Below are 21427 nucleotides of genomic sequence, written 5' to 3' on the forward strand. Positions count from 1 at the left end.
ATAAGAAATTGTAAACAGTATTGAAAACAGGCCAACCCACTTAGGCAAGAGTGTGGGAAAGGTTATTTTAAACCACTTGAGTCTCCATAAGTCTCTAAATTCAAATTTTAGCGAGCATTTAGTAAATCAGTCAGTCAACAAATATTTATGAACAGTTGCCAGGTATTATGCTAGGCGTTGTGTAATATATTGGCAAATAATACACATAGTCTCTGCAGACTTCAGTTTTATTGGTGATATAGGTAATAAGTAAGCAAATATATAATTTAAATTGTGTTAAGTACTAGGAGAGAAACAGTACAATGTTGGAGAATACTTAGTATAGTTAGAGAAGACCCCTGAAAGTCTCTTCTGAGATCTGAAGACTGAGAATGATTTGGCCATTTGAGTGGGAGTATGAAACATTTCTCAGAACTTGAACAGCATGTGAAAAGACACAGAAATCAGAACATAGAGTACTTTTTACTGAGGTATACATAACTTAGCATAAAGGAAATCTGTAGTAAGGATGTAGAGAAACTTGTCAGTAAGGGTCCATTTACCTGAATTTTAATATCTCCTTGATTGTCAGATTAAAGACATCTTTCTCTAGTTGAGCAAGCATCTAAAGAATTGTTAATACCTTAAAATACCAGCTGAAATAAAGGGATATGGAAAGCTTACTGTACAGAAGAATCGAACTTTAAAATATAGATTTAAAAATATTTTCCTTATTATGAAAATAATACATGCTAAATAATACTGCAGATCTAAGGGAAAAAAGCATACGAGCAATAAGAAAATACAAATTACCTATAAACCTACCATTCAAAGATAAGCCCTATTTGCATTTTGATGTATATCTTTCTAACCATTATTCATTGTGTAATATATAAACGTGTGTATATATATAGATATATATAGATATATATAAATACATATATATATTTTTTACAAAAATGCAGTCATTTTATCATCTTGCTTTTTTTTCACGATAAATGTTCTTGAAGAGTAGTGGATTACATAGTGCGTTCCTTGAAGCCATAATGTTCCTAGGAGTAACCTCTGGGGATGAGTGGACAGTGTTTCAAGTTCCCCACCCTTTCTTTAAAAAGAGCGCCTTTGGGGACTTCCCTGGCTGTCCTGTGGTTAAGACTCTGCGATCCCACTCCAGGGCGGTAGGGGTTCGATCACTGGTAGGAGAACTAAGATGGCACCTGCCCCACAGGCTGCACAGCGTGGCCAAAAAACCCCAGCACCTTTGATTGTTGCTGTTGCTATTGTTTTTCTTTAAATTTAGGTCGTAACTAGATTTCATTTGGGGTGTAAAAAGAGTTCTGCAACCAAAGAAAATTTTTAACAACCACTTTCTTCTCGTATTTGTTAAAGATAATAAATCTTTAAGAAAGAATACTCATAAGTATATGTATAAAAATACTTAAGAGTAGGGGCTTCCTGGGCGGCGCAGTGGTTGAAAGTCTGCCTGCCGATGCAGGGGGCACAGGTTCGTGCCCCAGTCCGGGAAGATCCCACATGCTGTGGAGTGGCTGGGCCCGTGAGCCATGGCCACTGAGCCTGTGCATCCGGAGCCTGTGCTCCGCAACGAGAGAGGCCACAACGGTGAGAGGCCCGCGTACGCCCCCCCCCAAAAAAACTTAAGAGTATTCCTTCATAAGGATCTATCAACCTTTAACAAATCCCCGTGTAAAGGTTTGTATTGTTTGCAGTTGTTTGCTGTTTTACATAGTAATACACGGTGAATTTTCTTGTTGTAAAATCTTTGTAGATAAATTCCTGAACTTCATGGGCCAAAGGGTTTTTCAAAACTTTAGGGTTTTTTGTGTATATCATATGTATTTAAATTTATATGTATTACCAAACTGACCTTCAGAAGAATAGTGCTGGTTTACACCTCTCAAACCCCCAGCATTTCACTTTTTAAAATCTTTCCCTACTTTACAACTCAGTTGTCACAGAAAACGCAGTTGTTTGGTTTTGGTTTTAACTGTTTCAGTAGGTATTTTTATGACTGTTCATTTACAATTCACAAAAAAACAGAAAATTAGGGGTTTTTTGAGGTTTAGCAAATTAGTGTGATTTGTTCATTTTAGGTTCATGCCTCAATGTTAAATTCCTGCCTGGAAGCCAATGCCATCAAGCAGATTAATTCGGATATTCCTTTCCAATTCATTAGGAAATGTAGCTGGCCTTATTTCCACATGTGGTGTCAGTCTGTCTCCCTGCCTTTCTCCCTCTTTCTCTCCCTTTCCTGAAGGTAGTATGTTTAAAAAAGTCAAATTATTCCTTTTATAGGACCCCAAATCAATTCTAGAAAAGTTAATGGGAATGGTCTTGTCTTCTTCATGCTTCAGCACTTTGCTAAATCTCTCTGTTCATGGAGGAAAGCATGTTATTCTAGAGATCCCTTACTTAGCACACATTCCCTTCTGCAGTGCTTCCCTAGGTATCAATGCAATGTAATGAGAAAATACAAGGACCAACACACATGTTAGAGCCAGACAACCAAGTGCAAACAGAGAAGTAGTACAAGTATCTGAGTAGTCAAAGGATGCTATCTGAGTGAGATAAGACAGTGAGTATCTATAGGAGTTAATTGGGAATGTCACATTGTAACAGAAGAGATTAGCCCCATAATGATTTTAGAGACTTTGAAGGAAGTGTGAAAAAAGGACTTGACATTATTTAATTAAAAATAAAGCTTCACGCTGTACCATGTTTTTTAACTGAATCATTTTTTCAACAAACATTTATTATTGAGTGCCCAGTATGTGCAAAGTTCTGTATTAGGCACACAAGATGCAATATAAAGCATCTCTGCCCTCAGAGAACTAACAGTCTCATAGGAAAAACAGACATGTAAACAGATGGATATATAAGTGTCACATTATTTACTATTCTTCTCTATATTTTCTATATGTTTGAAAATAAAAAATAATCAACTCAGAAATGTACAGACGCTACAAATGCCATATATTCTAGATCTTTGGGGGTATGTCTGACCTCACTGGCATAGTCTTTCTGCTAAGCAACATACCTAGCACAGCGTAGGTGTTCAATGAATATTTGTTTTATGAGAAATAAAATGTGATACAGTTTGCTATCTGTATAGTGGAAGTATATAAGAGAAATAGCCAAAGTGACAGGGAGGAGGGAAAGTTTATGATACCTTTTAAATTTTCAAAACTATTAATTTTTCTAGAAACCTAAAACATTTAATAACATTGTTTAGAGAGCAGATTCTAGCCTTTTTGGAGATACAGCACACTATTTTATAACATTTATATTTCCTTTTGTAACTTAATTCAAAAAAGCATTTATTACTTTATGCCCAGCACCATGTTAAATGTAAAAGGTGTGGAGGTGGAATACTTAATCTTTGCCTGTAAGGAACATACTCAATTTAGTAGGACAAATAACTGCAAAATGGCTAGAGTAAGACATAGGGTGAAATACTACCTGATGTATAGCTATATTTCCAAGTAAGAGTGCATGTGTACATTTGTGTGTGAGTGTGTATTTGTGTTTCACTTTGTGTAGACTTGAAATTGAATTTTCATAGGACAAGTTTCCTAAACCTTCTTGAAGTAATGAGAACTACCCTGGGATAACAAAACCAGTTTAGGACTCATTGGTGTGAGGTATTCTCCTTTCAGACTTTTTTCTCAGGCATTGATTAGGTCGGTTGAAGCGTTGAATGAAAAGGTATGAGGATATCGATACCTTTACCAAACAAAAGTGAAAATCTTCCACAGGTTGCACAGGAGAAGAAAGCAATAGTATAGTAGTGGAATCTATGAATAAGAAACAAAGCCTGTATAAAAAGATCCCCCCCCACAACAAAGATCCCAAAGAGCTTCATGAGTTTTTACCTCTCTTTTAGTGTTAACTCATTTTGATTTCTACTGTCACAACAAGCCTGCTTGCTTTCTCTTTCTTCTTCCTCTCTTTGTCTTAGGGATTTTTTTCCTTCTCAACCTTTGGAGATAGTAGGATTACAGAGGAGAGACTGTTGATGCCCTAAAGATATCAAAACTAAGCTCATGAAGAAGTAAATGACAGTTGTATAAACTGTGTATATTGTTTTAAAAAGAGCAATTATATTTACTCTTTCAAGCATCTGTATAAGATAGGAGGAGCATTAATCTCATTTGACAAATGAGGACACTAAAGATCAAAGAGTTTAAATTGTTTATGTAAAGTCACCAGGCAGAACAACCAATAGTAGGAAATAGTGTACACTCTGACCTTTGTTAAGTAAGACATTTTAAATGATAGCTCTCATTCAACAAATATTTATTGAGACAGACTAATAGAATAAAGAATCTAGAAATAAACCTACACATATACAGTCAACTGACTTATGATACAGGTAACACTGAATTGCAGTGGGGAAAAGGTGGGCTTTTTAATCAATTAAAAATGAATTTAAATCCCTACCTTATACCATTAAGAAAAATTAATTTGAGATGGATAAGAGGCTTAAATGTAAAAGGTAAAATAATAAAGCTTTGGAAAGAAACAGAAGATTATCTTCATGACTTTATTTTAAACAAGTCAAACATTTCTTAAATAGGCAAAGATTTTTAAAACAGGACAAAATAAAGATCAAACCATAAAGGAAAAATTGACAAATTGGTCTTCATTAAAATTAGTTCATCAAGAGAATAAAGTAAAAAACAGGCCACCAAATGGGAGATGATATTTTCAACACATATATGCAATAAAGGACTCTACCTAGAATATATTCAAGTCCTACAAATAATGTCAATCAACCCTATAGAAAGATATGCAAAAGGCTCGAACAGGCACTTCATAAAAGAGCTATCCAAATGACCAGTAGACAAGAAAAGGTGTTCACCTTTATCAGTTATCAGAAAAATGCATAATAAAATCTCTGCACATCCACGAGAATGACAAATTTAAAAGGCTGACAATACCGAGTGTTGGCGCAGCTGTAGAGCAACTGGTGGGAGTGTAAGCTGGTATAAACACTTTGAAACACTGTTTGGCAGTACCTTCTAAAGTCTGTCATATGTATATGCCCTACGACCCAGCATACCAAATGACATATAAGAAAGTATGTTCATAGCAGCACTCTTCAGTATAGTCCAAGTGTCCATCAAGAGTAGGATGGATAAGTGAATTGTAATAAACTCACTGTATTCAGCAGTGCTTTCTTTTTTTTTTTTTTTAACATCTTTATTGGAGTATAATTGCTTTACAATGAATGGTGTGTTAGTTTTTGCTTTATAACAAAGTGAATCAGCTATACATATACATATATCCCCATATCTCCTCCCTCTTGCGTCTCCCTCCCACCCTCCCTATCCCACCCCTCTAGGTGGACACAAAGCACTGAGCTGATCTCCCTGTGCTATGTGGCCAGCAGTGCTTTCTTAACCTAACTGTGAGGGACCAGATTTATTTCCCTAGCTGTCAGAATGGAACTCTTGTATAATACAATATTACACACAATGTTAGACTTCTTGAAAAGTTTCTAAATGTTGAGGTGTACCTTCTGTACTCATGGCTTTGCAGATCAGTGGCAAACAGGGTGTGGACCAGTAGTGGTCCACAAACTGCACTTTGAATAGCACCACTCTCAAGCAATGAAAATGAACAAACTGCAACTGTACACAACAACATGGATGAATCTCACAACCAGATACAGAAGGGTCTATATTTTATGATTCCATTCATATAAAATTTGTGACAACAAAAATCACTAACCCATGATGTTAAATGTTAGAATTACAATTGAAGAGCAGATCTGTCATTTGAAGGGGTCATGAGGGCAATTCTGGAGTTCTCAATCTTGGCATTGGTTTGTTTTCACGCTGGTTGTGTGGACATGCTCATTTTGTGAAAATTTATCTAGCTGTACACTTTTTTGTTTCTTTTACTTTTCATTTACATTAAAAATTATTGAACACTTGTTAAACACATGCCCTCTAAAACTTGTGAAGGTACTAGATGAATGGAGAAAACAATGCATATGTAAGTATGTAAACAAATGTGGAATTACAGATTATGATTTCCTGAAAGAAATCATAACAAGATACAATGACAGAGATAATGAAAGAAGGAATCTACCTAAATAAGGTGGTCAAAGAAGGGGCTTCTCTGAGACCTGGAGGATGAAAAGGAGTCAGTGATACTAAAAGTAGAGGCACACAACCCCGGGACTTCAGTAGTTGTTTTGAGTAAAGAAATAGAATTTAGTGGGTTTACAGTAAAAGAGGACAGGCAGACACAGGGTACACCTGGGGAATTGGTGTCATGAAAATTGGGACAGGAGGAAAGGGGATGGAGAGAAGTAGGATTTTCACTTACAGTTGCAAATAGTGGAGGGACCAAAATGGAGTTTTGCAAGAGGCTTGTCAACATCAGCATGAGAAGAGAATGATTGTGATATTAAAATAAAGGAAAATCTAGTTTAAAAGGAAGTGCATTCCTAGTTAATTATCAAAACCAAGGGAAATATGATCTTTTTAAGAGTTAAGTAATGGATGAGTTTCACATGCATTTCAGTGTGCTTCATGTATCATGGGATATGTAAAAGCATATTTGCATATTAGAGAATTTTGATTCAGGCATTTGAAGATGGATGGCAAGTGGAACAGTGTTCATTCCAAACCCTTAGTGTCTCTAGCATTCCACTGGTCCCCCTCCCCAACACGCAATAACTTCGTTATCACTCATTTCAGCTCTATCCTTCTTACCTTTTGTTCCCTTCCTGCCTCATCCTTCCCCTCACCCTCAAATATTTCACTGAAAGTACTAAGCATTTTCATGTGTATCATCTTCTTTAATTTAATCCTTTTACAACCCTAACAATCTCATGTTTGTGGAGATGCATATGGGGAAACTTTGGCTTAGAGAAGCCATATGACTTGCCTAAGGTCACAACCTAGACTCTTGACTCTAAGTAAAGTGCTTTTTCTGTTATGCCACTGAGACCTTCATCTCTTCCAAATCTACACATGATGGTGTTATTTTAAAATATTGTTATCCACATTATGAGTAATGAAACTGTGCTGTTTATTAGATTTTATAAAAGACATCTTCCTAGAAGGGCTGAGTTATGTATATGAATATAGGCTATATATGTATAATATGTGAATATATTTCACTTTACACAGACTTGAAATCAATTATGTATATACAGAGCTTTAAAAATTTTAATAGCTTTTGAAGTAATTGGAACCTTCCTGAAATATATCCAGGATCTGATTATAATAGATAATTATCACTAGTTTCATATGTCTTCTTAATTACTAAAAATTTGGAAGAAGAAAGGTACAACCTTGATTCAGATGATTAAAAAAATTGTAGTGGCCCAAGATCTCACGATAAATTAGGAGGTAAACCAAGTGATTATTCAGAGCTCAGCTTATTTCCTATTATTTGCCTTCCCTCTGACTCTATGTGTGTCTAATACCACTACCAATGAGTAAACATTGGGAAAATAGGAGATTAAACTCAAGAGTGCTTATTTTTCATCACTTGCTGGTCGGTTTGGAGAAACTAGGAACAAGATTTGGAGGAACTAGGAGATTAAGAAGATTCATTAAAATGAAGTTGATAGATTATAGATTTTAATCCGTTGTTTTTGAAAGTTAAGAGATGAGACATTTTTATTAAGGATGTACAACCTGCTTCTAAAATATCTGATAGTATTATATCTGTTTGAATTTTTATAATGACTCGTAAACTGGAACAGTATACTATCCAACAAAAGAATCTAGACTTTCTGGAAATGGAAAAGATCCCTAGTTGAATTAAATCTTATGGACAGGTAAAACAGAGTAGGTAATATATGGATGCTGATCATATTTCTCTTTGCCTGACATGTCATAAGGGGAAGGATAGATCAACAACTTATGGTTTCAGCCATTTCTGTCAGTGGCTGTAGCTGTTCATATGAGATGATGACAATTCACTTAGTTAATACTTTGTTAATACTTGGGAATTCTTCCTAGAATATCCTGACTTCTATTATGTATGGCATAAGAATAACTGTTTGGGGTGTTAGATGGGCCATAGGATGACTCCCAGGGTTGTAGTAATGTACCAGACTCCTTCATTAAGGCATTCATTCAATCCCCAATTTTTCCTCACCTCTCTTTTATTTTCCATAGGGTGATTCTCATCAGTTTCGTGTCATGGCAGCTGTTCTTCGCCATTGTTTACTAATCGTAGGTCCAACTGAAGACAAAACAGAAGAGCTACACAGGTAGGTAACCTCTACTGATATTTCACTGAAAGACATAATAAGTTCTTATTGTTTTTATGCATCTAATTTTAATTGTTATAAACACAAGAAAGTGAAAATATTACAGTAAACTGGGTAGCTGGTAGGTCGGAAATCATTACTATGCCCTGATGAGAAATTTTCATTCTGTCTCCTTTGACTTTGTTATATTAAGCCCCAACAAGAGAAGAGAATTTGGCATTTGTTGCATTCAACAATAAAACCCAGAACAACGATAATAATAGCACACAGTTATTGAATACTGTGTGTGGCATTATGCTAAGTGCTTTATAAAGATTAACTTCTTTTAATCATCACACCAACCTTATGAGGTAGGTAATATTTTTCCCTTTCAATACATGATGAAACTGAGTCATAGAAAAATCAAGCAGTTTCTCCAAGATTGTTCAACCCTAATAAGTGAAAGAGCTTGGGGTTGAACCCTGATTTTAATTACTACACTTAAACTAATACTCTCACTATTTTCATTGTAAGAGTATTTACCAAAAAGTATATCTTAAGCAACATTAATTAAATTTTAAAAACTTATTATAAGAATTGGGCCACAGTCTCAAGTATTAATATATAAAAAATAGTTCAATTTTTGTGACTTGCCTATTAGAGCTATTATGGACCGCTGTTAAAAGTTATCATTCTCGGGGCTTCCCTGGTGTCACAGTGATTAAGAATCCACCTGCCAATGCAGGGCACACGGGTTCGAGCCCTGGTCCGGGAAGATCCCACATGCCACAGAGCAACTAAGCCCATGCACCACAACTACTGAGCCTGCGCTCTAGAGCCCATGAGCCACAGCCACTGAGCCTGGGCTCTAGAGCCCCCGTGTCACAACTACTGAACCTGTGCTCTAGAGCCGAGAGCCACAACTACTGAAGCCCCTGCACCTAGAGCCCTTGCTCCGCAACAAGAGAAGCCACTGCAACGAGAAGACTGTGCATAGCAACGAAGAGTAGCACACGCTTGCCGCAACTAGAGAAAGCCCACGCACAGCAATGAAGACCCAATGCAGCCAAAAATAAACAAATAAATAAATAAATTTACTTTAAAAAAAAAAGTTATCGTTCTCTGAGAACAGCTGAAGCAGTATTAATGCATCTTTCTAGTTCTCTTACTATTTTGTATCAGATTTCTAGTAACAAGACCTCTGACTTTAACATGAGATTGCTCATGGCACTTTATTCTATAAGAACACAAATGGCATTTTAAACAATTCAAATAAATTTCAAATCTGCAAACAAATAACTTTGGCATTAAGTCTGCTTTACAAATAATTTAAAACTGAGTTCTTCTAATAGTAGAAATTACCTTTTGAGCATTTATAGTATTCTGTTTTCCAAAATATGGCTTAAATAAAACTATAGAAATACAACCAGAGTGTAAAATGAAACATACCCTTGTTCTTTTTCAGTCATACCCATATTATTTTACTTATGATTGGCAGTTTATTATTTGATATTGTACTGAGTTTGTTGGTAGGTTATCTTTATGTACTCTGCCCTGCAAGCCTTCAAAAGATTGTTTTCTTCAAAATTAAAAAGTATACTTCTTTCTGCAGCTACAGATCAAAATTTCCTTTAATTTTCTTGAAGCTGTGTCTTTAAAAATAATCAGATTAACTGCAATAAATCATATCCTCTAAAAAGATTTTATTAAGCATTTTTGTCTGACTAATCTTTCATAATCAAGAGACACTAGAAATCTAGCTATTAAAACTTAAAACTACAAGAAAATGGGTTTATAATCCCAGGTATAAATGTATGTATGTATGTATGTATTTATTTATTTATTTTGGAAATTACATATCACAAGTTAAATGGCATTCATACAAGGGTGTGAGAAGAAAGTGTTTTCATGGGAATTGTTACAGTAGTCACAAAAACATTGCTAAGGCTTTCTCTGAAGAATGAATTTAATATTTTAAAACAGTACCCAGTATTCGTCAAAAGAGAGCAAAACTGTATAGAGGTTTTAACACTCAGATTCTTTTAAAGTACAGATTTCTTTATTTTACTTTCTGATGATATTTGCTTTAAATATTTATTTTTCTTAAATAAATTTAAAAGATATTTTTCTTTAAATTTACTTCTATAAGGTGCTCTGATAAAATATCTGTTAGCTACACTATAAATAAGAAGGAATACCCCTAGAGCCATAGACAAGATTTATATGTATTGCTAAAAGGCTTTCCTGGGAGATTGAGGTTGCTGCTGACATGACAGTTTATCTGGACTGTCCCTGCATGTCCCTTTAATCAGAATTAAAGTGATTAGTATCATTTGAGCAGTAATGACTCTAAGCTAATCCATTTAAATGCAGAAAAAATACTATACCAACCTCAAAGGGCTATTTTAAGAACCTTACTAGAATTGTAATATCTACTAAATTCTGTCCATTTGTAGTGACCCTGAAAAGAGTTTGTGTGTGTGTGTGTGTGTGTGTGTGTGTGTGTTTAAGGCATCATTTAAAAAATAATCAGAATGTTTCAAGGTAACATCTCATTCCTTTTTTTTTTTTTTTTTTTTTGCGGTATGCGGACCTCTCACTGTTGTGGCCTATTCCGTTGCGGAGCACAGGCTCTGGATGCGCAGGCTCAGCGGCCATGGCTCATGGGCCTAGCCACTCCGCAGCATGTGGGATCTTCCCAGACTGGGGCACGAACCCATGTCCCCTGCATTGGCAGGTGGACTCTCAACCACTTCGCCACCAGGGAAGCCCCATTCCATTTCTTAAAGTTAATTTCTAAGTTTGTGTTTTGCTTTTTTTTTTTAAAGGAAAAATGTAATGAAAGAGGTAAACCTAGATAGTGTGGTGTATGGTTATGCATTGTCATCAAACTCAAAGGGTTGTAATAATGATTAAATGAGAAATTAGTAAAGCCATCCATCCCTGGCACTGAGTAAGCTCTCAGTAAATGGAGGAGGAGCTGCTACTGCCACTGCCACAACACTGCAGCCACTGCTACTTCTGTTACTATTATTATAATGAGCATATTAGCTTTTAGATCCAATATTTAGTTCTAAAGATCTTTTTTAAAGTTTATTGAATTTTTTTAACATCTTTATTAGAGTATAATTGCTTTACAATGGTATGTTAGTTTCTGCTTTATAACAAAGTGAATCAGCTATATATATACATATATCCCCATATCTCCTCCCTCTTGCGTCTCCCTCCCACCCTCCCTATCCCACCCCTCTAGGTGGGCACAAAGCACCGAGCTGATCTCCCTGTGCTATGCACCTGCTTCCCATTTGCTATCTATTTTACATTTGGTAGTATATATAAGTCCATGCCACTCTCTCACTTCGTCCCAGCTTACCCTTCCCCCTCCCCATGTCCTCAAGTCTATTCTCTACATCTGCATCTTTATTCCTGTCCTGCCCCTAGGTTCTTCAGAACCATTTTTTTATGTTGTCTTAGATTCCATATATATGTGTTAGCATACAGTACTTGTTTTTCTCTTTCTGACTTACTTCACTCTGTATGACAGACTCTAGGTCCATCCACCTCACTACAAATAACTCAGTTTCATTTCTTTTTTATGGCTGAGTAATATTCCATTGTTTATGTGTGCCACATCTTCTTTATCCATTCATCTGTTGATGGACACTTAGGTTGCTTCTATGTCCTGGCTATTGTAAATAGAGCTGCAGTGAACATTGTGGAAGTTTATTGAATTTTGATGTTTTGTTTAGGAAGCTATTTCTTTGTATATATTGCGATTGTGTAGTGCAATCTGTTTTCTGTTAATCTAAGATTTTCTCAAGCCAGATGCTTGGTAGGCATGCCAGGAGCCTGTTAGGGTGCTCTAGGAGATGAGTGAGTCAAAAAATGGCTTAGCATTGGGCTTCCCTGGTGGCGCAGTGGTTGAGAGTCCGCCTGCCAATGCAGGGGACACGGGTTCATGCCCCGGTCCGGGAGGATCCCACATGCCGCAGAGCAGCTGGGCCCGTGAGCCATGGCCACTGAGCCTGCACGTCCGCAGCCTGTGCTCCACAACGGGAGAGGCCACGGCAGTGAGAGGCCCGTGTACCGCAAAAAAAAAAAAAAAAAAAAGAGTTAGTTCACAAAAATAGCTGACCTGGATGTTGACTTCCTTTCCACTAATCAGCGTCTTATATAGTTTCTACAATCTATTCTATTTCATTTCCTTTTGTCTATACTTAATGGTAATAAGTAAATTGTTGGTATGATCCACCTTTTTGGCTCTATTAAAGGACATCCTAATTCTGTCCAACTCTAATATCTGCCTGAGAGTATTTTGAGCCCTCTTGTCCATAATCAGTAAGCTTATGCATAAACACTTAGCCAAAAAAAAGTTACATGTGGATGTGGTTGTGATTTTGTTTTATTTGGAGAGAAGGGGAAAGATGGGGATGGCCTATACACTAGAGAAGAAAGGAGAGGGGAGGACCAGATCTGATTTAATTTCTTGCAGATTTTCACCCTAATTTCTTTCACTCAATACATTGGCATCTACAAAGCTTTTTTTTTTTTTTTTTTACCCAAAAGAGCCAGTGTGTATTTAAAAAGTACATACCTCCCTGGAGATTGGTTCAAGAAGGTGGAGTAGAAGGACGTGCGCTCACTCCCTCTTGTGAGAGCATGGGAATCACAACTAACTGCTGAACAATCATCGACAGGAAGACACTGGAACTCACCAAAAAAGATACCCCACATCCAAAGACAAAGGAGAAGCCACAGTGAGATGGTAGAAGCGGCGCAATCACAATAAAATCAAATCCCATAACCGCTGGGTGGGTGACTCACAAACTGGAGAACACTTATACCACAGAAGTCCACCCACTGGAGTGAAGGTTCTGAGCCCCACGTCAGGCTTCCCAACCTGGGATCTGGCAACGGGAGGAGGAATTCCTAGAGAATTAGACTTTGAAGGCTAGTAGGATTTGATTGCAGGACTTCGACAGGACTGGGGAAACAGAGACTCCACTCTTGGAGGGCACAGACAAAGTGTACGCATCGACACCCAGGGGAAGGAGCGGTGACCCCATAGGAAACTGAACCAGACCTACCTGCCAGTGTTAGAGGGACTCCTACAGAGGTGGGGCATGGCTGTGGCTCACCATGAGGTCAAGGACACTGGCAGCAGAAGTTCTGGGAAGTACTTCTTGGCGTGAGCCCTCCCACAGTCCGCCATTAGCCCCACCAAAGAGCTGGGTAGGCTCCAGTGTTGGGTCGCATCAGGCCAAACAACCACAGGGAGGGAACCCAGCCCCACCCATCAGCAGACAAGCAGATTAAAGTTTTACTGAGCTCTGCCCACCAGAGCAACACCCAGCTCTACCACCACCAGTCCCTCCCGTCAGGAAACCTGCGCAAGCCTCTTAGATAGCCTCATCCACCAGAGGGCAGAAGCAGGAAGAACTACAGTCCTACAGCCTGTGGAACAAAAACCACATTCACAAAAAGATAACATGAAAAGGCAGAGGGCTATGTACCAGATGAAGGAACAAGATAAAACCTCAGAAAAACAACTAAATGAAGTGGAGATAGGCAACCTTCCAGAAAAAGAATTCAGAATAATGAGAGTGAAGATGATCCAGGACCTTCGAAAAAGAATGGAGGCAAAGATTGAGAAGATGCAAGAAATGTCTAACAAAGACCTAGAAGAATTAAAGAACAAACAAACAGAGATGAACAATACAATAACTGAAATGAAAAATACACCAGAAGGAATCAATAGCAGAATAGCTGAGGCAGAAGAACAGATAGAAGACCTGGAAGACAGAATGGTGGAATTCACTGTTGTGGAACAGAATGAAGAAAAAAGAATGAAAAGAAATGAAGACAGCCTAAGGGACCTCTGGGACACCATTAAATGCACCAACATTCACATTAAAGGGGTCACATAAGGAGAAGAGAGAGAGAAAGGACCCGAGAAAATATTTGAAGAGATTATAGTTGAAAACTTCCCTAACATGGGAAAGGAAATAGCCACCCAAGTCCAGGAAGCGCAGAGAGTCCCAGGCAGAATAAACCCAAGGAGAAACAGGCCAAGACACACAGTAATCAAACTGACAAAAATTAAAGACAAAGAAAAATTATTGAAAGCAGCAAGGGAAAAACGACAAATAACATACAAGGGAACTCCTATAAGGTTAACAGCTGATTTTTCAGCAGAAACTCTACAAACCAGAAGGGAGTGGCATGACATATTGAAAGTGATGAAAGGGAAGAAATTACACCCAAGATTACTCTACCCAGCAAGGATCTCTATCAGATTCGATGGAGAAATCAAAAGCTTTACAGACAAGCAAAAGCTAAGAGAATTCAGTACCACCAAACCAGCTTTACAACAAATGCTAAAGAAACTTCTCTATGCGGGAAACACAAGAAAAGAAAAAGACCCACAAAAACAAACCCAAAACAATTAAGAAAATGGTCATAGGAACATACGTATCGATAATTACCTTAAACGTGAATGGATTAAGTGCTCCAACCGAAAGGCACAGGCTTGCTGAATGGATACAAAAACAAGACCCATATATATGCTGTCTACAAGAGACCCACTTCAGACCTACGGACACATGCAGACTGAAAGTGAGGGGATGGAAAAAAATATTCCATGCAAATGGAAATCAAAAGAAAGCTGGAGTCACAATACTCATATCAGATAAAATAGACTTTAAAATAAAGAATGTTACAAGAGACAAGGAAGGACACTATATAATGATCAAGGGATCAATCCAAGAAGAAGATATAACAATTATAAATATATATGCTCCCAACATAGGAGCACCTCAATACATAAGGCAACTGCTAACAGCTATAAAATAGAAAATCAACAGTAAGACAATAATAGTGGGGGACTTTAACACCTCACTTACACCAATGAACCGATCATCCAGATAGAAAATTAATAAGGAAACACAAGCTTTTGTTTGTTTGTTTTGTTTTTTTTGCGGTAGCGGACCTCTCACTGTTGTGGCCTCTCCAGCACAGGCTCCGGACGCGCAGGCTCAGCAGCCATGGCTCACGGACCCAGCCGCTCCGCGGCACGTGGGATCTTCCCAGACCAGGGCACGAACCCGTGTCCCCTGCATCAGCAGGCGGACTCTCAACCACTGCGCCACCAGGGAAGCCCGGAAACACAAGCTTTAAATGACACAATAGACCAGATAGATTTAATTGATATTTATAGGACATTCCATCCCCAAACAGCAGATTACACTTTCTTCTCAAGTGCACATGGAACATTCTCCGTGATAGATTACATCTTGAGGCACAAATCAAGCCTCAGTAAATTTAACAAAATTGGAATCGTATCAAGCATCTTTTCTGATCACAATGCTATAAGATTAGAAATCAATTACAGTGAAAAAGATGTAAAAAACACAAACACATGGAGGCTAAACAATACGCTACTAAACAACCAAGAGATCACTGAAAAAATCAAAGAGGAAATCAAAAAGTACCTAGAGACAAATGACAACGAAAACACGATGATCCAAAACCTATGGTATGCAGCAAAAGCAGTTCTAAGAGGGAAGTATATAGCAATACAAGCCTACCTCAAGAAACAAGAGATATCTCCAATAAACAATCTAACCTTACATGTAAAGGAACTAGAGGAAGAAGAACAAACAAAACCCAAAGTTAGTATAAGGAAGGAAATCATAAAGATCAGAGCAGAAATAAATGAAATAGAAACAAAACAATAGCAAAGATCAATAGAAGTAAAAGCGGCTTCTTTGAGAAGGTAAACAAAATTGATAAACCATTAGCCAGACTCATCAAGAAAAAGAGGGAGAGGACTCAAATCAATAAAATTCGAAGTGAAAAAGGAGAAGTTACAACAGACACCGCAGAAATACAAAGCATCCTAAGAGACTACTACAGGCAACTCTATGCCAGTAAAATGGACAACCTGGAAGAAATGGACAAATTCTTAGAAAGGTATAACCTTCCACATCTGAACCACAAAGAAATAGGAAATATGAACAGACCAATCACAAGTAATGAAATTGAAACTGTGACTAAAAATCTTCCAACAAACAGAAGTCCAGGACCAGATGACTTCACAGGTGAATTCTGTCAAAAATTTAGAGAAGAGGTAACACCTATCTTTCTCAAACTCTTCCAAACAATTGCAGAGGAAGGAACACTCCCAAACTCATTCTATGAGGTGACCATCACCCTGATACCAAAACCAGAGAAAGATACTGAAAGAAAAGAAAATTACAGACCAATATCACTGATGAATATAGGTGCAGAAATCCTCAACAAAATACTAGCAAACAGAATGCAACAGCACATTAAAAGGATCATACACCATGATCAAGTGGGATTTATCCTAGGGATGCAAGGATTCTTCAATATACGCAAATCAATCAATGTGATACACTATATTAACAAATTGAAGAATAAAACCCATATGATCATCTCAATAGATGCAGAAAAAGCTTTTGACAAAATTCAACACCCATTTAGGATAAAAAGTCTCCTGAAAGTGGGCACAGAGGGAACCTACTTCAACATAATAAAGACCATATATGACAAACCCACAGCAAACATCATTCTCAATGGTGAAAACCTGAAAGCATTTCCTGTAAGATCAGGAACAAGACAAGGATGACCACTCTCACCACTGTTTTTCAACATAGTTTTGGAAGTCCCAGCCATGGTAATCAGAGAAGAAAAAGAAATAAAAGGAGTACGAATTGGAAAAGAAGTAAAACTGTCACTGTTTGCAGATGACATGATACTATACATAGAGAATCCTAAAGATGCCAGCAGAAAAGTACTAGAGCTAATGAATTTGGTAAAGTTGCAGGATACAAAATTAATGCACAGAAACCTCTTGCATTCCTATACACTAATGATGAAAAATCTGAGAGAGAAATTAAGGAAACACTCCCATTTATCATTGCAACAAAAAGAATAAACCTAGGAATAAACCTACCTAAGGAGACAAAAGACCTGTATGCAGAAAACTATAAAGACACTGATGAAAGAAAGTAAAGCTGATACAAACAGATGGAGAAATATACCATGTTCTTGGATTGGAAGAATCAATATTGTGAAAATGCCTATACTACCCAAAGCAATCCACAGATTCAGTGCAATCCCTATCAAATTACCAATGGCATTTTTTACAGGACTAGGAAAAAAAATCCTAAAATTTGTATGGAGACACAGTAGACCTCGAATAACGAAAGCAGTCTTGAGGGAAAAAAACGGAGCTGGAGGAATGAGACTCCTTGACTTCGGACTATACTACAAAGCTACAGTAATCAAGACAATATGGTACTGGCACAAAAATAGAAATATACATCAATACAACAGGGTAGAAAGACCAGAGATAAACCCACACACCTGTAGTCAATTAATCTATGACAAAGGAGGCAAGAATACACAATGGAGAAAAGACAGTCTCTTCAATAAGTGTTGCTGGGAAAACTGGAGAGCTACATGTAAAAGAATGAAATTAGAACACTCCTTAACACCATACACAAAAATAAACTCAAAATGGATTAGGGACCTAAATGTAAGACTGGACACTGTAAAACTCTTAGAGGAAAACAGAGGAAGAACACTCTGACATAAATCACAGCAAGATCTTCTTTGATCCACCTCCTAGAGTAATGGAAATAAAAGCAAACGGGACCTAATGAAACTTAAAAGCGTTTGCAAAGCAAAGGAAACCATAAACAACACGAAAAGACAACCCTCAGCATGGTAGGAAATATTTGCAGATGAATCAATGGACAAAGGACTAATCGCCAAAATATATAAACAGCTCATGCAGCTCAATATCAAAAAAACAACCCAATCTAAAAATAGGCAGAAGACCTAAATAGACATTTCTCCAAAGAAGACATACAGATGGCCAAGAAGCACATGAAAAGCTGCTCAACATCACTAATTATTAGAGAAACGCAAATCAAAACTACAATGAGGTATCACCTCACACCGGTTAGAATGGGCATCATCAGACAATCTACAAACAACAAATGCTGGAGAGGGTGTGGAGGAAAGGGAACCCTCTTGCACTGTTGTGGGGAATGTAAATTGCTACAGCCACTATGGAGCACAGTATGGAGGTTTCTTAAAAATCTGAAAATAGAATTACCATATGACCCAGCAATCCCACTACTGGGCATATACCCAGAGAAAACCATAATTCAAAAAGACACATGCACCCCAATGTTCTTTGCAGCACTATTTACAATAGCCAGGTCATGGAACAGCCTAAATGCCCATCGACAGATGAATGGATAAAGAAGATGTGGTACATATATACAATGGAATATTACTCTGCCATAAAAAGGAATGAAATTGGGTCATTTGTAGAGACGTGAATGGACCTAGAGACTGTCATACAGAGTGAAGTAAGTCAGAAAAACAACTATCGTATATTAATGCATATATGTGGAACCTAGAAAAATGGTACCGATGAACCAGTTTGCAGGGCAGAAATAGAGACACAGACGTAAGAACAAATGTATGGATACCAAGGGGGGAAAGGGTGGTGGTGGTGTGATGAATTGGGAGATTGGGTTTAACATATATACACTAATAATGTATAAAATGGATAACTAATAAGAACCTGCTGTATAAAAAAATAAGTAAAATTTAAAAATTAAGAAAAAAGTACTTACCTCCCTGCTTTTTTTTGTTGTTCTTTGTTTAAACCAGTTCATTTTATCTCACATATTTAAGGGGACAGTTTAGTACCTAATGACACCTCATTACAGTGCTAAGCATAATGTCTGTTTTTTCTAGCTTTATTGAGACATAATTGGCATATGACATTGTATACATTTAAGGTGTACAGTGTGTTGATTTGATACACCTATTGCAAAATGTAAAATGTAAAAAAGTAAGCATGTCTTACATATGGCAGACTTCTAATAAATGTTCGAAAATTGGACCATTTCATTTTGGTATATATTTATTAACTGAGCACTTACTATGTGTCAGGCACTATGTTGAGCTCTAGAGGCAAGGAAGGTGAATACAGTATAATCTTTGTTCTCCAGGGCTTACCAACTAGGGGGTAAAAGAGGCTGCTAAGTGAATAAGTGCACTTGTTTTGATGAGTGTTGTGTTAGACATAAACAAGCTTATATAGGTATACAGAAAAAGGAGAGTTCGGAGAGATTGGGTAGAGGGTTTTTTTCTTTTTTTTTTTTTTTTTTTGTTATTAAAGCTCTTAGCTCTTTAACCTAATGCTCACTGTGAATAACAGTTATCTAGGTGAACAGATATTATCTGAACTATAGCTGAGTACCATGCTATGTTCTTGAAGGATTCCACACCATAGTGCATAGTCTGGAGGAACAGAGTATAAATGGGGAAACAAGACATGAATATTATGAAAAGTTAAATAACAATCAAGAAAAGAATAGAAGAGATGTCACAAGATAGTTTTTGAGTAGTTTCCCAGTAAATTAATTATCCAAATAATAATTGCTAATAGAATTCAGATAACATGCTCACTATGGTCTAGCATGATGAGGAAAGTCTTCCTCACTCATACTGTACCTGTCCTCCATCCTCATCCAGACCTCTGGTCCCCTGGTGATTCCTTTTTCTCCTACCTGTAAGCCTCCTTAAGGTTTCCTTTCTTCCCTCTCTATTCTAAAGCATTGGTTCATCATTTGGTTCACCTCTCTCTACTCCCTAATTGTCCTGTCCTGCCAGTGTTCAAGCACCTAACCGCAGATCTGTCAGACCACCTTCTTTCTCCAGTTCTAAACTCAAGCTGCTCTGTCCTGTGGGAAAATTTTACCTAACCTGACAGATTGGTCCATCCTTTCCACTCCACGCAGAGTTATTTTTCAAAAAGTAACTCTCTGCTTAGAATCCTCTTGTGGCTCCCCTCTGTCTTTATGATTAAGAGCAAACTTCTTTTGTCACTATGCATTATTAATGATTCACAAACGCATTTGTTTTTCTGGCTTCTGCACAACTCTGGTTTAAGGTCATCAGTAACCCATTTGGCCGTAACGTGTATCTCATCATGGCAATCCCCCTTCCCCACTCTACACACTCATACACACACTTTTTTTGTCTTAATGCCTACTAAGACCCTGTCCTTTAGAGGCCTTGTCCTTTGCTTTAGACTTAGGAACCTGTTTTCATTTCCCCACAGATACCATATTCTCTTATTCTTCCAGATATTTGCTGTTCCCTGCTATAGTATAGTATGTCTCCTGTTCAAAAGCTCCTTAATAGCTGCCATTTACTATGTACCAGGCAGAGGGCTTTGCATGCCTTTTTTCATTTAATCCACACATCAACCTGATGGGATAAATTTATTTCCCTTTACTTTAGAATTAAGGACACCAAGGCCTAGAATAGGTCATGTAATTTGCCCAAGGCATGCTTTTCTAGGAGGCAACTTAGAATTCAACCCATTGCTCTACAAATTATGTTATGCTGTCTTCTCTTAGGAAAAGGAGCATATTTTATTTATTTTTGTATACTTAGCATCTAGTACAAGGCATAGTAAATATTTGTTGAGAATAAAGTGAGACTTGAGCTAGTCTTAAAGAATGAGACCATTCTAAACAGGAGAAAACATGGACAAATACAGAAATGAGACTATGTCTACAGCACACTTAGAGAACAATGACCAGGTCCCTATGGGTTAACACTTTGCCACCTGGATTTGCTGCTCCAGTCTTCTCTTGCCCTTTGCAATAAACCTCCTCTAGGTATCGACTACCTGATTCGTCTACTATTCTCTCTTGAATCTAGTCTACTCAGGTTTTAGTCCCACTACTGCACCAGAATGGCTATTATTAAGGTCACCTCTGTGTTGCTAAATCCAGTGGACATTTCTCAGTTGTCATCTTACTTGATCTATCCACATCATTTGACCACAGGTGATCACTCCATTCTTACTGATATACTTTCTTCCAGGATACCATCCTATCTTGGTTTCCCTCCTACCTCACTAGTTGTAATTTCTTCCTCTCCCACTCAGCCTCTGGATGGTAGAGTGCCCCAGGCCTATCTCTCATAGTCTCTCAATCCACACTCCTTCACTGATCTAATCCAGTCTTGGTCTTTAAATACCATCTACATGCTAATGACTCCTCAGTTTTTATCTCTAGTCCAGATCTCCCTCCCTGATCTCCCGACTCTTACAATTAACTTCCTGTTAACATCTCCATTTGGAAGTATAAC

At 37.5% G+C, this 21427-nt stretch overlaps 1 protein-coding gene across 5 annotated transcripts in view; it reads left to right on the plus strand.

The window, feature by feature from the left end:
* The window catches only part of RIC8B (RIC8 guanine nucleotide exchange factor B), a gene marked incomplete at both ends in the record, with an annotated part of 118106 nt that overhangs the window by 45184 nt on the left and 51495 nt on the right, over nucleotides 1–21427 (plus strand). For all 5 annotated transcript variants that reach the window (XM_079714405.1, XM_079714408.1, XM_079714406.1 and 2 more), the window contains one exon: nucleotides 8142–8236. In XM_079714405.1, coding sequence (XP_079570531.1) covers nucleotides 8142–8236 — 95 coding nt within the window. The remainder of the gene's footprint in view (nucleotides 1–8141; nucleotides 8237–21427) is intronic.

The sequence above is a fragment of the Hyperoodon ampullatus genome, assembly GCF_949752795.1.
Source record: "Hyperoodon ampullatus genome assembly, chromosome: 11".
In the NCBI taxonomy this organism is placed as follows: Eukaryota; Metazoa; Chordata; class Mammalia; order Artiodactyla; family Ziphiidae; genus Hyperoodon; species Hyperoodon ampullatus.